The 13,304-nt window shown below is 33.5% G+C and overlaps 1 protein-coding gene across 3 annotated transcripts in view; it reads right to left on the bottom strand.

Moving 5' to 3' along the window:
* The window catches only part of fidipidine (coiled-coil domain-containing protein 93), a 525,830-nt gene that overhangs the window by 6,601 nt on the left and 505,925 nt on the right, over nt 1–13,304 (bottom strand). For all 3 annotated transcript variants that reach the window (XM_089595045.1, XM_089595044.1, XM_089595046.1), the window contains one exon: nt 8,775–8,895. In XM_089595045.1, the coding sequence (XP_089451171.1) occupies nt 8,775–8,895 (121 nt within the window). The remainder of the gene's footprint in view (nt 1–8,774; nt 8,896–13,304) is intronic.

The raw sequence follows: 13,304 nt of genomic DNA, 5'->3' as shown, positions 1-13,304 counted from the left end.
GCATAAACTCGACCATCATGTGTATAAATTTAATATCGTGGCGTTTGGCATTAAAACTTTCGGGTCAGCATTGTTAAGGGTAATGCATGAAGTATTGTTGGATTTAGAAAATTTCATTATACAATTCATAAACGATATGGCAATTTTTCTCCGGATTTTGAAACGGATTTAAAAAATTTAGAAAGGGTTTTTAATAGATTGTTAAAACATAATTTACGCCTACAGTCTTTGAAATCGCACTTCGCTTAAAGCAAAATTAATTTTCTTGGGCATAAATTATCAGTGAATAGTTTAATGCTGCAACCAGAAAAGATTGTCACGATAAAAAATTTTCCAATACCAACGAATATAAAAATGTTGCAATCTTTCTTTGGTTTCGTGAACTTTTGTACTAAGTTAGTCAAAAATTATTTGTATTATACTCTACCGTTAAAATAGCTCTTGAAAAAGAATAAACCTTTCGTTTGAAACAACGAACATTATAAGGCTTTTGAAAACATAAAAACGGCTTTTGACGAAAATATGATATTGAAATTTTTTGATGTAACTAAACCTTATATATTAACTACCAATGCTAGTAATTACGCTATTGCAGCGATACTATCGCAGTTGAATGATGATTGAGGAAAAGAAATCATTACATTTGTTTCTTTGCGCGCTACTGAGAATAATTATTATATTACTGAAAAGACATTACTGGCATTAGTATGGTCACTGGACAAATTGTGTATTTATGTACGAGCACAAAAAATTTTTGTTCGCACGGATCATGAGGCGCTTGCTTTCTTGAAGACGTGTAATTTTAATAATTCTTGGTTACAACGATGGCAATTGTCATTACAAAATTATAATCTAGAAGTATCATATTTTAAAGGTAAAGAAAATACTTATGCTGATCATTTAAGTAGATTATATGAGTCAAATGAAAACAACCCCACCGAATTTGCGATACTGTTGATAAGTATGTGCCCACGAACCAAGCGATACACTTTAAATTATCATTAAAACGTTTCAAAGAATTATAGGGTAGGGACCAATATATTCAAAATATTAAACGGCTACTGGAGCAAAATCATGCACGTACTAAACTACAATTTTTAGTGAAGGATAATTATTTACATAAATGTGAGAATCCGAGACTAAAATAAGTATTATCTCATGAATTTCTATTGTCATTCGTAGCTAAAATTCATACGTTATATCTACACATTGGTTTATACAAAACTATAAATTAAAATTTTTTAGCTTAATTATTTATGAAATATTTTTTTGCACCAAAATTAAAAAATACTGTATAGTATTTGATAAAAGGCTGCCACACATGTCAAATCAATAACAATTTCACACTCAAGAATCAAAAAAATTTTCATCCTATATTCACGTGTATAAACCTCTTAATTTATTATCTACTAGCAGCCCCCCGTCTCGGCTTCGCCCGAGACTTACTAAACAAAACACCGTAGTGTGTTGACATGTAATGTAAAACGTTTTCAGTTAGAAATTTTACTGGCAAATTTTTTCCTGGCACATCTCAGATCTTCTAATTAAAAAAACCTTTTTTCAGAATACATATAGTTTATTTGGTCAAATAATAAGGTGTAAAAATTCAAAATAAATAATTATGCTGAAAAGTACGGTGAGTTCTTTATCCCATAAAATAATCGGTGGCCATAAGAAGCCGTTGATTTACAGTTTCTCCCGTGTAATTCACGAAAAGGGCTATTTTTTAAAGCTGTTAATATTTTAAACTCCCAAAAAGTTTATATTAAAAAAAAAATTTTTTTCTCATATCTCACAACTTTATTACCAGAGCAACAAAGTCCTGGACCTTAAACCCTACATTCTTATTGCCACAAAAACACATACATTTTCTACTTATTTAAAAATCTGAAGTAGGATCTTTAAAGATTTCAGAGATTGCTGTGAGGGTACAATGAAACTCTTTATTTGTCGATTTTGACGCTGCTGTTTCAATCTCGATACATTTTAAGCGTCAGTTTCTTGACGCCTAAGTAAAATTGTATTTATTAGATACATTAGAAGTTTTTCTTCCATTTCACCCTCTTGCAACTTTTGGCATGCTTAAAATTTTTGAGACCCCTGAAAGCTGTTTTCTGTCAACTTTGTTAAGTTCTAATACATTTGTTGACAAGGTAGTTTGACGTCCGATAAACCTAAAAAAGACCGGTGAGCTTCTTAAGTTAACTCTTTTTTGACTGCAGTTAACAGCAATTGTGACTGCCTTGATACCTCAGGGTGATCTTTTCTGGCCTGCTGTTGAAAATCCAGACTGATCAGGAGAAGAATTACAAAGTCCGAAGCTTTGGGGCTAGTTGTAGTGCTCGTTCCCAACGTCTCCCGGTATAACGTCGAAGACGTTGGTGTCTGAAGCACCTTTTTTTTGCAGATTCAGTTGTTTTGGTGATCTTAGATGGGGAGATTGGTTAGTGATACTTGTCCAGTGGAGGCTGTCCCGTTGGCTCAAGTTTTTTTTCCTTCATAGCTGTTATAGGTTTGCCCAGCGCATACCTTGGAGAGGATCAGTGATGCCTGGTCAAACGCTTAGAGTCGAGAGGGTCATATAGGGTCGTCGGTCATCGGGTTTTCCAGCCTTGCAAAAAATAACTCCGCAGGTGACGTCTGCTAGTGAATGGCTGACTTGGTTTAATAGTGCCCGTCTTTAGTTAACATAGTCTTTTAGTCGACGAATCGCTTCCGAAAATGGTAGTAAAAATGTATTTGTTGGCAAGGTAGTTTACACTTAGGTGGCCCCTAAAAAGAACCGATGAAATTGATGGTTAAGTAGGGAACGTAAATACTTATAATGGCCCTAAAAAGCGCCAGTGGTGAAACTTCTAGGCTATTCTTTATTATTATTCCTGATGATGAAGAGCTGACTACGGGTAGCTTGATTCTTTCCCTGAGAGTCTCTATGAACGGAGACTGTGATGGAGGGAGGTACGCTGCTGTTCAAGGATATCTTGTCTTCGGGTCGTTCCCCGGATAACCAACCGCTCATCGTTAGACGGGGACATGTGGGTAAGCGCGTTGGGGACGCGACGACTAAGAAGGTAGCCGTTGTGGCTGCCCGTGCTCCTCAGAGCTTTTTTCCCTGGCTTACACATGTAGCCAAAAATTTTCTGACTGCACCAAACGGGATGGTGGGACTGCCACCCAACTCTGAAGAGTTGGTGCAGATTGTGCTCTGGCTAGATATGTCTCCTGGTATTATGCCAGAGACGTCATTGGTTGGAATGAATTTTTTTTTTTATCGTTATCGTCGAGATTCAGGGTAAATGTTGACCCAGGTCCCTTCCCCTTTACAGAAGAGTGTCGTCCGTAACCGGGATATCCAGCTGTAAGACTATCATCAGCATTCTCTATACAGCTCGTTGAACTGCCGAAGAACGGCTGCATCACTATCGAGACGCTCTGGCGTATTATAATCACACTTATTTAATTCTGTTGCAGGTAGCCTCGATTTTATGTCGACGCCACCTAGCGGATTTTACTGAACTAAAGTGAAAAGCTGGCGTATTTTTGCCAAACTTCGAGCTCATTTACTGCTATTGCTATCAAATTTTTTAAGATAAAAACTATACTAAAACCATCTAGGAAGTATCATGAATCAGTGTGCAAAATTTCAGCAAAATCGGTTTAGTAGTTTTCGTGGTTAGCGATTACAACGGTTTTAGCGACTTTGCTTTATATGTTAGTAAGATATTGATTTTTATGGCCCCCTTTCTTCAACAAGAAATGGGTATAAGTGTTTGTTTTCTACAATAGACGTTTTTTTCAAGTATGTGGTCCTAAATCCTATGCCAAAAAACTACCTCGGAAAATGTAATAAAAAAAATATCGTAAGATTATACATGGAAAACCCTTGCAAATTATTCAGGACAATGACAGTAAATTAACGTCAAATAAATGGTGGAATTATTTAAAAAAAAAAACATATATTGATGTCATTCTTGAGTATTCACCACCCACAATCGAAATTTGGTAGAGCGCATTCATAGAGAGCTTGCGAAATTTTTTAGGACATGTGTCTATGATAAACATCAGTCATGGTTTGATTATTTAAAACTGATTGTTAGCATTATAAATGAAACAATTTACGAAACCAAGAAATTTACGCCTGTCGAGCTATTTTGAAACAAAACACCTGAGCGTGTTTAGGAAAAATATCTTAAGTTGGAACAACAAGATCAGTTATCATGACCGTAGGTTACCACAAATAAAAATAATAAATAAATAACAAAAGACGCTGAATTATGTTAAAAGCTAACAGGATTCTACCAAGAATTTATCTTATGTTCTTATTCTTAGTGTTATGTTTTTTTTTTTTTTTTTCTTATATCTGCGTTCCAGACATACGCCAAGAAACTAGCATAGTTTCCACAGAAAAGAGCCATGACGTCACCTCACTGTGTCCCTCCTACACTACACCAAGGAGAAGGGACGGAATGCGTCGAGCCACCGATTTAACAAGACCAGCTACCGACGCTGATATTTTACTTCAGGTCTTCTCTTTTGAGCCCTTCGCTGGAAAGCATTAGTGCTCTCTCTTTGAAGTCCTCTTAAGAAAGCCCTTTCCATAACTAATAGCAAACAGCTGATGTTTTTCTTTTCTTTTCTCTTTTCTTCATACCTATACCTAAGCTTGAGCAAGCGCATCGATTTAGTGTTTAGTCGTAGCGTAGAAACATTTATACTCACATATCTATAATATATGTATACATATATAGGTATAGTACCAGCGTGAGGGGAAGGGAGCAAGCGGTGCGGGCGTATGCGAGAGAAAGAGAGATGAAACGATAGACAGTAGAGTGGCGCGCTCTGCGAAAGAGAGAAACGTAGTGGGAGAGAGGAGATTAAGGATAGGGTTAGGACCGCAGGATGGGTGGCTACGTTTTTTCGTAACGCATTCCTCTTTACGCGGCTGTTTATGGTCCAATATAAAAAGTCTTACTTCAAAAAGTTGTAAAGCAATATAAATAAAAGTGTGTACAACGACGCTCATTAAGTAAAAAATAGCTCGTCCAGTTATATGCAGATTGATCAAATAATAATTTAACAATACCTTGAATACATAAATATACTGTTTACGGTACAGGATGCTACTACTTTTATGTGACAATAAAGTACTTAATTTTTTGTACATTAATAGTCATGTGTTATAAAAGGAGAAATAAGATGCAATTAATTAAATCATTGTATACAGCGAATCCATATTCTTAATTGTTGCTGCCCTTTCTTCTTTAACAGCCTCCACACAACTTGCTCTTGCCACACATTCAATCGCTTGTGCGACAGTTCTCTCAATCTTCCTGAAAATTTTATCATTTACACATGGCATATATTGAAGCACAAATACTTATTGAGACTTGCAAGCCCCATACCAGCGTTGATAACACCTAAAACGTTAACCGTATCGCATTTCCATTTTCTATTCAATAATTTTTTAAGTAAAAAAACTACAGTGTGCACATATACAAGGTTGAACGAATATTAAATCTTCATTCGGTTTACAATTTTTCATGAATAACTATTATTAGTTTACCTAAAAGGGATCGGGAATTAACATCATAAATTTTTCTGGGAAAGTTATCGTCGAGCGAGCAGTTGCTGCAGGTACTTGTTAAAATGATACGAAGTTGCAGGTAATTGTGACACCTTATGCCAAACAAACTTGCAAGCCCACATCCTTTCGCTTTCAATGCAAGATAAATACAGTACTTGTTTGCAAAATAAACAATAAAGGCTAGATCCCAAATTCCAAATGATGAATGTCAACAATACGTCGACCCTCCGTAACCTTTGAGGTTACAACTTCTGGTGCACATTTTTTTTCACTTTTATCATCTCGTTGAGATTTTTGCAAGACTCCTGTTGCTTTTGTCTTTGATAAAAGACTTTACGCGACACATTTTTTCCTTTACATAGATATATTTTTTGTTTAAACGAATTTATTTCTGTCAAAAGTATTCTCATGCAAACACAACGTATCTACTGTCAAGTGTCGACTGCTACAGTATACTGCTACACACATTCCACTAATACATGTATCAATCAGCACCACAAACTTTGACGTAAAAAAAGCACTGTACGGTTTTATCAGACTTTCTACGATCAATAAGCATTCCGTAATTAACAAAACAATGAGAACAAAGTGTAAGATAACCATTGATTAAAGTATGACTGTTGTTACTTAATTTATTTAACTTAAAAGTTGAAGGTTATTCGCCCGGCAAGCTGGTATTTTTATTTTTTCTGTGCATTAGACCGTTACAAGATATAAGGAAAACCAACTTTAAAACACAATCTTAACATTATGAGACCACTTGAAAATAATTATAACTATTTCATTTTAAATCAGCGGGCTGAATTTTTTATAATACAGAAAATGCCTAATTATCGTTCAATTTTTCAATTTAGAAGTTTCTTAGTTGGTATCCAGAAGTACTAAGAACAGAGAAAAGATCGGCGTGCTGCGTAGCACAAGTGATAAGGTCCCCGACTACCAACCAGAAGGATGTGGGTTCGATTCTCAGAGTCAGTAAAAATTTCGAAGATTTATGTACACATACATTATATTTAATACATAAAAGTATATAAGAAATAGTATATTTACATACACAATAAAATTATATACACGTACATAATATACAATGTATGTGCACGTATGTATACGATACTAATGTAATACATATATGATATTTAATTAATTTGAGTTACACGTACACTTCTATGTAGCTATTTATGCGGGTAATAAACTTAACAAAAAAACCCGCACACACTAAACCAAGTGACGCTAAATGCGTTTTAGATACACTAATATTGTATTAGATACAAAGGTTAGAAGGCAATGATAAAATATTTTCAGCTGCTTGACACACGCACTTTGTTTTCTCTGACTACGTGTGTATATGTCTGACTACGCGTGTACGTGTGTACGCGTGTGTGGGCATCATTCGCTTTGATCGCAATTTCGAAATCGCGCCCCCACTGGAGACTTTGAGAACGATTGGTCGTCATTAGAATAGGTAATTATTATGAAATCGAGCTTCCGGGTCCATTTACCAGGTAGCCAACCCTTAAATGTCGCTTTTCTATAAGCATGTGGAAATCAATTTATGGTACTGTCCTTTTTTAATCACGACCAATCGTTCTCAAAGTACCCAGTGGGGGCACGATTTCGGAATTGCGCTCAAAGTGAATACTTCTATAATCTATAGCTATATCTGCTGCATACGTGAACAGTAAGAGAGGGATGGGGAGTCCTCTTGCCATGTTCTTTGATTTCTTTTACACTCTCATTTGCATCCTTCTCCTGTATAGCATACTATGTATATATACTTTCAATCTCTTATTCTTTCAAAGTACGTGATAAAGAGTTTCGTAATTATGTTATTTCAGAGTTCGTACTAGTAGACAATTAGCATAGGACATTTTCTCCTTTTCTCATCCTACCCCCTTTCGCAAGAGCGACCCAACAAGTGTCACAAAATTCAAAAATTTAGGAACGCCGTGAAAAAATTTCTATAAGCTAACAATTACATGTAAAATAACATATAAAAATTTCAGAACCCCTTGCTTCACCGTTTTCAAGAAATAAATTATCTATTTAACACGTACTCTTATCGAAAAAAGAGTATTTTACAGATTACGATTAAAAAAAAATTGGCTTTGCTGAAATTGAAGTATAATGTAGAATAGTATGTTTTAAACATCGTATTTCAAGAAGAGTACCCGTAGCTACACCGCCGCGCCGTTTAGTTATAATAAATTAAAAGTGTGTATTTAAAGATCCGTGAAGATGTTGCAACGGAGATTTCACCATCATCTCAATGTTGACGTACAATGTAACCTCCAAACGTATCTATACTTGTACGTATAGATAAACAGAGGGTTTTCGCCTCATACGGCGTTGCCACATTCATTTCCACTTGTCTGTTTCGGAATACATAATGTATTTCAAAACACGCATTGACTATACATTGTGATACTACACCCTTTAATGTAAGTATAGAGAGAAAAAATAGAATTTGGTACTCTGATCTAACTGTACACGTTGATCTCGTGTACAATAGAGAAAGCTGTTGAAAAGCCCACTTTGCTTTGCTGTCTTTTTAGACCTTATAAAAATTGTTTTTTCTTATACGTCTATAAAATAACAACCTTAACACAAGACCTTGTCAGATGACTTGAGGATCAGTGCCTAAGCACACGATCAGTAAGAGCTAATTTGGGAGTAACGAATGAAAACTCCAAAAAATCAGATGTTAGTTTGAGCAAGACCTTATCAGTTTGTCAAACAAAAATTGTGGCACTTCTGCTTCAGTTTATTTCTTAATAGGAAATAATCTGCATGGCTATTTTAGACAGTTATGTTGATGCGCATAACTTTTTTTTTTAATACCTGACCTATAGTTCATGCGTCAGGCTGTCGATATCCTAAAGGCTTGTATAAAAAGTCGTGCTGAAAGACAATAATAAAACATCAATGACTACAGCGTACTTTGTTAAGTTGAAAAATTTGTTTGAGAAATTTTTTTTTTTATAGTAGGTAATAAGATCACTAAATTTTGCTCAAATAACTGGTAAAATGTTTCAAAAGAAGTCTCTAGCTTAACACCTAACCATCATAACGTTACGTACTCCATAAAAAGTTTTTGAAAATAACATCATACATAAGGGAACTCTGTTTTCATGTATCCTATATTAGAATACATAAAAAATAATAAATACACAAACGTAACATGAAAACTTACCCATTATAGTTGTCTTGAATAGAGTCAAGAAGAGATAACTCCTTGCAAAAATATAATTTAGAATCATCTAAAAAATTGTACAAGGTATAATACTGTTTTGTTTCTTTGTGCTTTGTTGCAACTGCAAAAAAAAGAATTTTTGTTAGAACATCTCTTTATTTAAAACGATGTGTATTATTAAAAGGATATATTTTAGGGAGTCTATTCATATTCAACACTCATTTTATCTAATATTCGTCCCAAAAGAGCTTATCTAGAAGGTACATATACATTTCTAGTACTTTAATTAAAAATAAATTTGTATTTCAACGTTCTTCGATACCTGACGAAAAATCTTCAGCTGTTTTACTAGCAGTAAATCTTAATTTATTGACTTTAAAATTAGAGAATATTTCTTGTTCCTACTTAAAAAAGTATAATCTGTAGCGTGTTTGTTTCAACCCATTAAAAATGACTGTAAATCAATTTTAATGCAAACTTGTATTAGAAATGATTAAACGCGTATTGCAACGTACTAATACAAGTATTCTTTAACTTTTGGATTCGTTTTTCTTGCTTTTTAGTAAAAAATATAAACAAACGTTAAGTTTCTTTGCTCTAAGCCCAACAATCTTGCATTATAACTTCATTGCAATGAAAACTTTTTTAATTAGAAAATTACAACAGTTTACTTTCTACAGGAATGGCAAAATTTTTTTAAACTGAATTGTTGTAATAAAAATAATCAATTTAAGTTTTGTACAACAGCACTTGACAATACTGCTACAATTTTATTTAGAACCAAAGTAAAGAATATGGATAATCAGTTAAGAAATGAGTTAAGAAACCTTCACAAATGTACAACTTATTTTGATCAAATATGTAAACAAATAGGCACTTGCACCTAACGATAAGTGAATTAATAAATAGTTAACTTGTTTGGGATGACAATGTGGGTTATTAAATTTTTTTTACACAGTTCAAAATAACTATGACTGATCTACTTTATAAAAACAGTATATTTTAATTTTACCCTTGAAAAAAAAAAAAAAAATTAAAACAGCTTAATAAGGTTTTTGAAGGAGTCAGTAGAAACACAATATATAATTTTTTTTCTGAGAATGACAATAACAAGAGTAATTATCTGGGATGGACATACATATTATTATGTAAATCAATACTTTTTGTAAATCGATAAATTTTAACATCACTTATTTTTTTGAAAATCGTTAATGTGCATATTAACATATACTAACATATCCATACGTATAACTGTACACGCCGATATGCACATTATAATATATGCATGTATATTTCATAAATATCCACACTTGTGGTACAACTACTTTCGAACTAAACACACATACACATATTTCTGTACCTATGTAAGTAGGTGTTTAAGATATCTACGCACGATTATATCAGGGTTCAATCGTTGTATCTATACGTTGAAAAATTCAAAGTAATATAGCATGAACCTAACTTTTTTTTTCCCTTTTCAATCAATGATGTTTCACTACTACTTTTTTCAATATTTTGCAACATACCACATACCACGATTTAACCCTAGCTAACCATGGGTCCAATGAAGTGCTCAAATTCTCGTTTAATTACCTGGGATGTAAACAGGGAGCAGAAGTGGGATACAGGGCTAAGGAATTGTCAAGAGTAAGCGGCAAGATATCTGAACGAGAAGTCATGGTCACCTTCGTCGACCCAAGCGAAAGGGGATAAATACTGTTGAGCGGAGAATTAAATTTTTAATCCTTTGGATTGGCTGCTGTGCTGACCAGCGATGCCCACTCAAGAATTATGTTCAACCACTCGCGACACGCCTAAAATTTATTAACACTATTTGGAGTGGTGATAAACACTCTAGTAAGAAATAGAGGGTATGCCCTAGAGATTACGTAGAGTAAAAGTATGTTTTTATTCGCGACTAATCTAGAGGCTAGGGCTACCATTTTGAGCAGTGGTGTATATCCTAGAGCTTACGCATAACACAAGGTGTGTTTTAATTTACGAATAATCTAGGAGCTACCACTACCTTCTTGAGTAATGTTGTATCATTAAAGTTTACGCAAAACACTCTCTTATCATTAACTCCCAAGAGGTCTACAGTCTACCACTACCGTCGTAAATAATGGTACATGCCCTCAAAGTTATAGTCCATGGCCCGAAGGACTTTTTAATCTTATCTTTTCCAGTAAAGAAAAAATCGATTGTTCTCCTACAGAATATCCCCAGGAATACAAAGAAAATTTTTTGTCTAAATCAGAAGTCAGCTTTAATTAGTCATTTGACAGTTTATGAAAAAATTACAATTTTTCATTTAGTTTCTTGCTTATATCTTCACTTCTATTGCTCTTAGAGAAACTTTTCAACCATCAATCTCTTTGTTACCAAATTTTCTATAAAACAAATATTTTTGCAAATCAATTATTTATTGTTAATAACACATTACATGTTGATGGCAGTAACATTTTAATGGCAACAGAGTACTGAAAAAAATTTCTTATACCGAAAAACTTTCGATCGACCTCAAAAAAAGCTGTCATGGTCATTTGAGCGTGACCGTTAAAAAATCGTTATCATGGTAATTCAACATAACCGTCGTTTTTAATGTTAGTAATAATCACAAAAAAAAAAAATTGATTTTTTTTAATTTTGACGATTTACCACCACCAAATTTTTTTTGAAATTCAAACAATTGCAAATATTTTAGTCAATTTTGCATACTCTTATTCTTAACAAACGTCATTAAATTTACCATAAAAAACACAAATATAAAAAAAAAAATACTGCAGCTTACTCTGAATTCGAGATACAAGAAATTGGCACTTTTTGCAGTAACGGTCTCATAATTAAATATTTTATTGCGAAAAAATTTTTGTAGTATATTCATGTATTTTTGCATCACAGCGCCAAAGCGCTTTATCAATTTCATTGAAAGGAAAACTAAAAAAAATCAAGAAAGTCGCATTATGACAGCCAGGGCAGCTCGATGATCCTATCTATACCCCGCTCTTTCGACTAGATGGCCGACCAGTTACAGTGCGCATAGGGCTGCGGCTGGCATTTAAATTCAAATAAGATACTTAATTATACCGTAACAAACTTAGTATTAAAGATTGAACATGGTTAATAAGCAAATAATTATCAAGTATACCTTCATTACAGGAAAAAAAGGTATCCAGTGTAAATAAAGATTTTTATTCTTTTAATGCAGTGGGAACTTAAAAGAAGACTTGCCTTTTTTTGCACATATTTTCTTAAAAAATCTCTCATTGCGATTAAATAGAGTCCTAAATAGTTTAATTTGCTTAAAACTGTATGAATACTGTTTAAAAAAAAATTTCTCTTATATCGAGCACGCTCAAGGGGGTTGGAGCGAAAAACAAATTTCTTACAGGTAAAAGCGCTGAGCTGCCCCAGCTGTTGCAATGAGACTTTCTTGATTTTTCCTTGATTGTCTTTCAATAAAATTTATAAAATGCTTCAATAGTGTGATGCAGAAATACATTACGATGGTACATAAATTTTTCCGTAGTACAAAATTTAATTATCAGTCCGTTATTGCAAGAAACGCCAATTTCTTGTATCTCGGCTTCAGAGTGAGATAGAATGTTCTTTTTTTTTTTAATTGTGTTTTTTATGACAAATGCAATAACGTTTATTGGGAAAGAAAGTATGCAAAATTAACTGAGATATTCACAATTGTTTAAGTTGCAAAAAATTCGTATATTGTGATGCAAAAAATTTGCAATGTTTTTTATAGAAGCAAAATGTCGACAAACCGGCCGTCAAGTTTTTAATAACTTTTTAAAATTTGCTTGAAAGATTCTGAACTAACAAAAAACTAACAATTATTTTGCAATTCTACAAATAGCTATCTGTAATGTAACCATATATAGATAGTTCCTAACCGTTATGTTAAAATTACCATGATAGTTCTTTTTTTTTAAGTTGATCGAAAGTTTTTTAGTATAAAAATTTTTTTTCGCACTTTGTTGCCGTTAACATGTTATAAACAATAAATAATAGATTTGCAAGTGTCTATTTTATAGGAAATTTAATGACAAAGAGATTGATTGTCAAAAAATTTATCGAAGAACAATAGAAGCGAAAATAGAAGCAAAAAAACTAAATAAAAATCAGCATTGATTTATAAATTGTAAAATAAATAAATAAAGCCAGCTATTGATTCAGACAAAACTCTTTTTTCGTATTCCTGGGGAAATTCTGTAGGGAAACGACTAATTTTTTTCCTTACTGTAAAATATAAGATTAAATCGATTTTTTTATCTCCAGGCAATCGACTATTATTCCCACGTTGGAAACAAGGAAAATTATAAAGCTAATAATGCTTAACCAAACTTTCTTTTATTCTCAATATTAAAGAGGACTGTAAGATAGCAGAGACAGACTCTTACTACTTAGTCTACTGTCCGAGGGCTGACTGTAACCTGTATTTCTTTCGGGGCTTCTGGGCCTTTGTTATAAAGAGTAGCGGACATTAGTTACGCGCTGGCTCGAAAATGATGCAAAAAA

This window comes from Copidosoma floridanum, unplaced genomic scaffold (assembly GCF_036245765.1).
Source record: "Copidosoma floridanum isolate Cflo_tuat_1 unplaced genomic scaffold, Cflo_Japanese_pri ptg000024l, whole genome shotgun sequence".
NCBI classification, from domain to species: domain Eukaryota; kingdom Metazoa; phylum Arthropoda; class Insecta; order Hymenoptera; family Encyrtidae; genus Copidosoma; species Copidosoma floridanum.
This window is presented reverse-complemented; position numbering and strand designations above follow the sequence as displayed.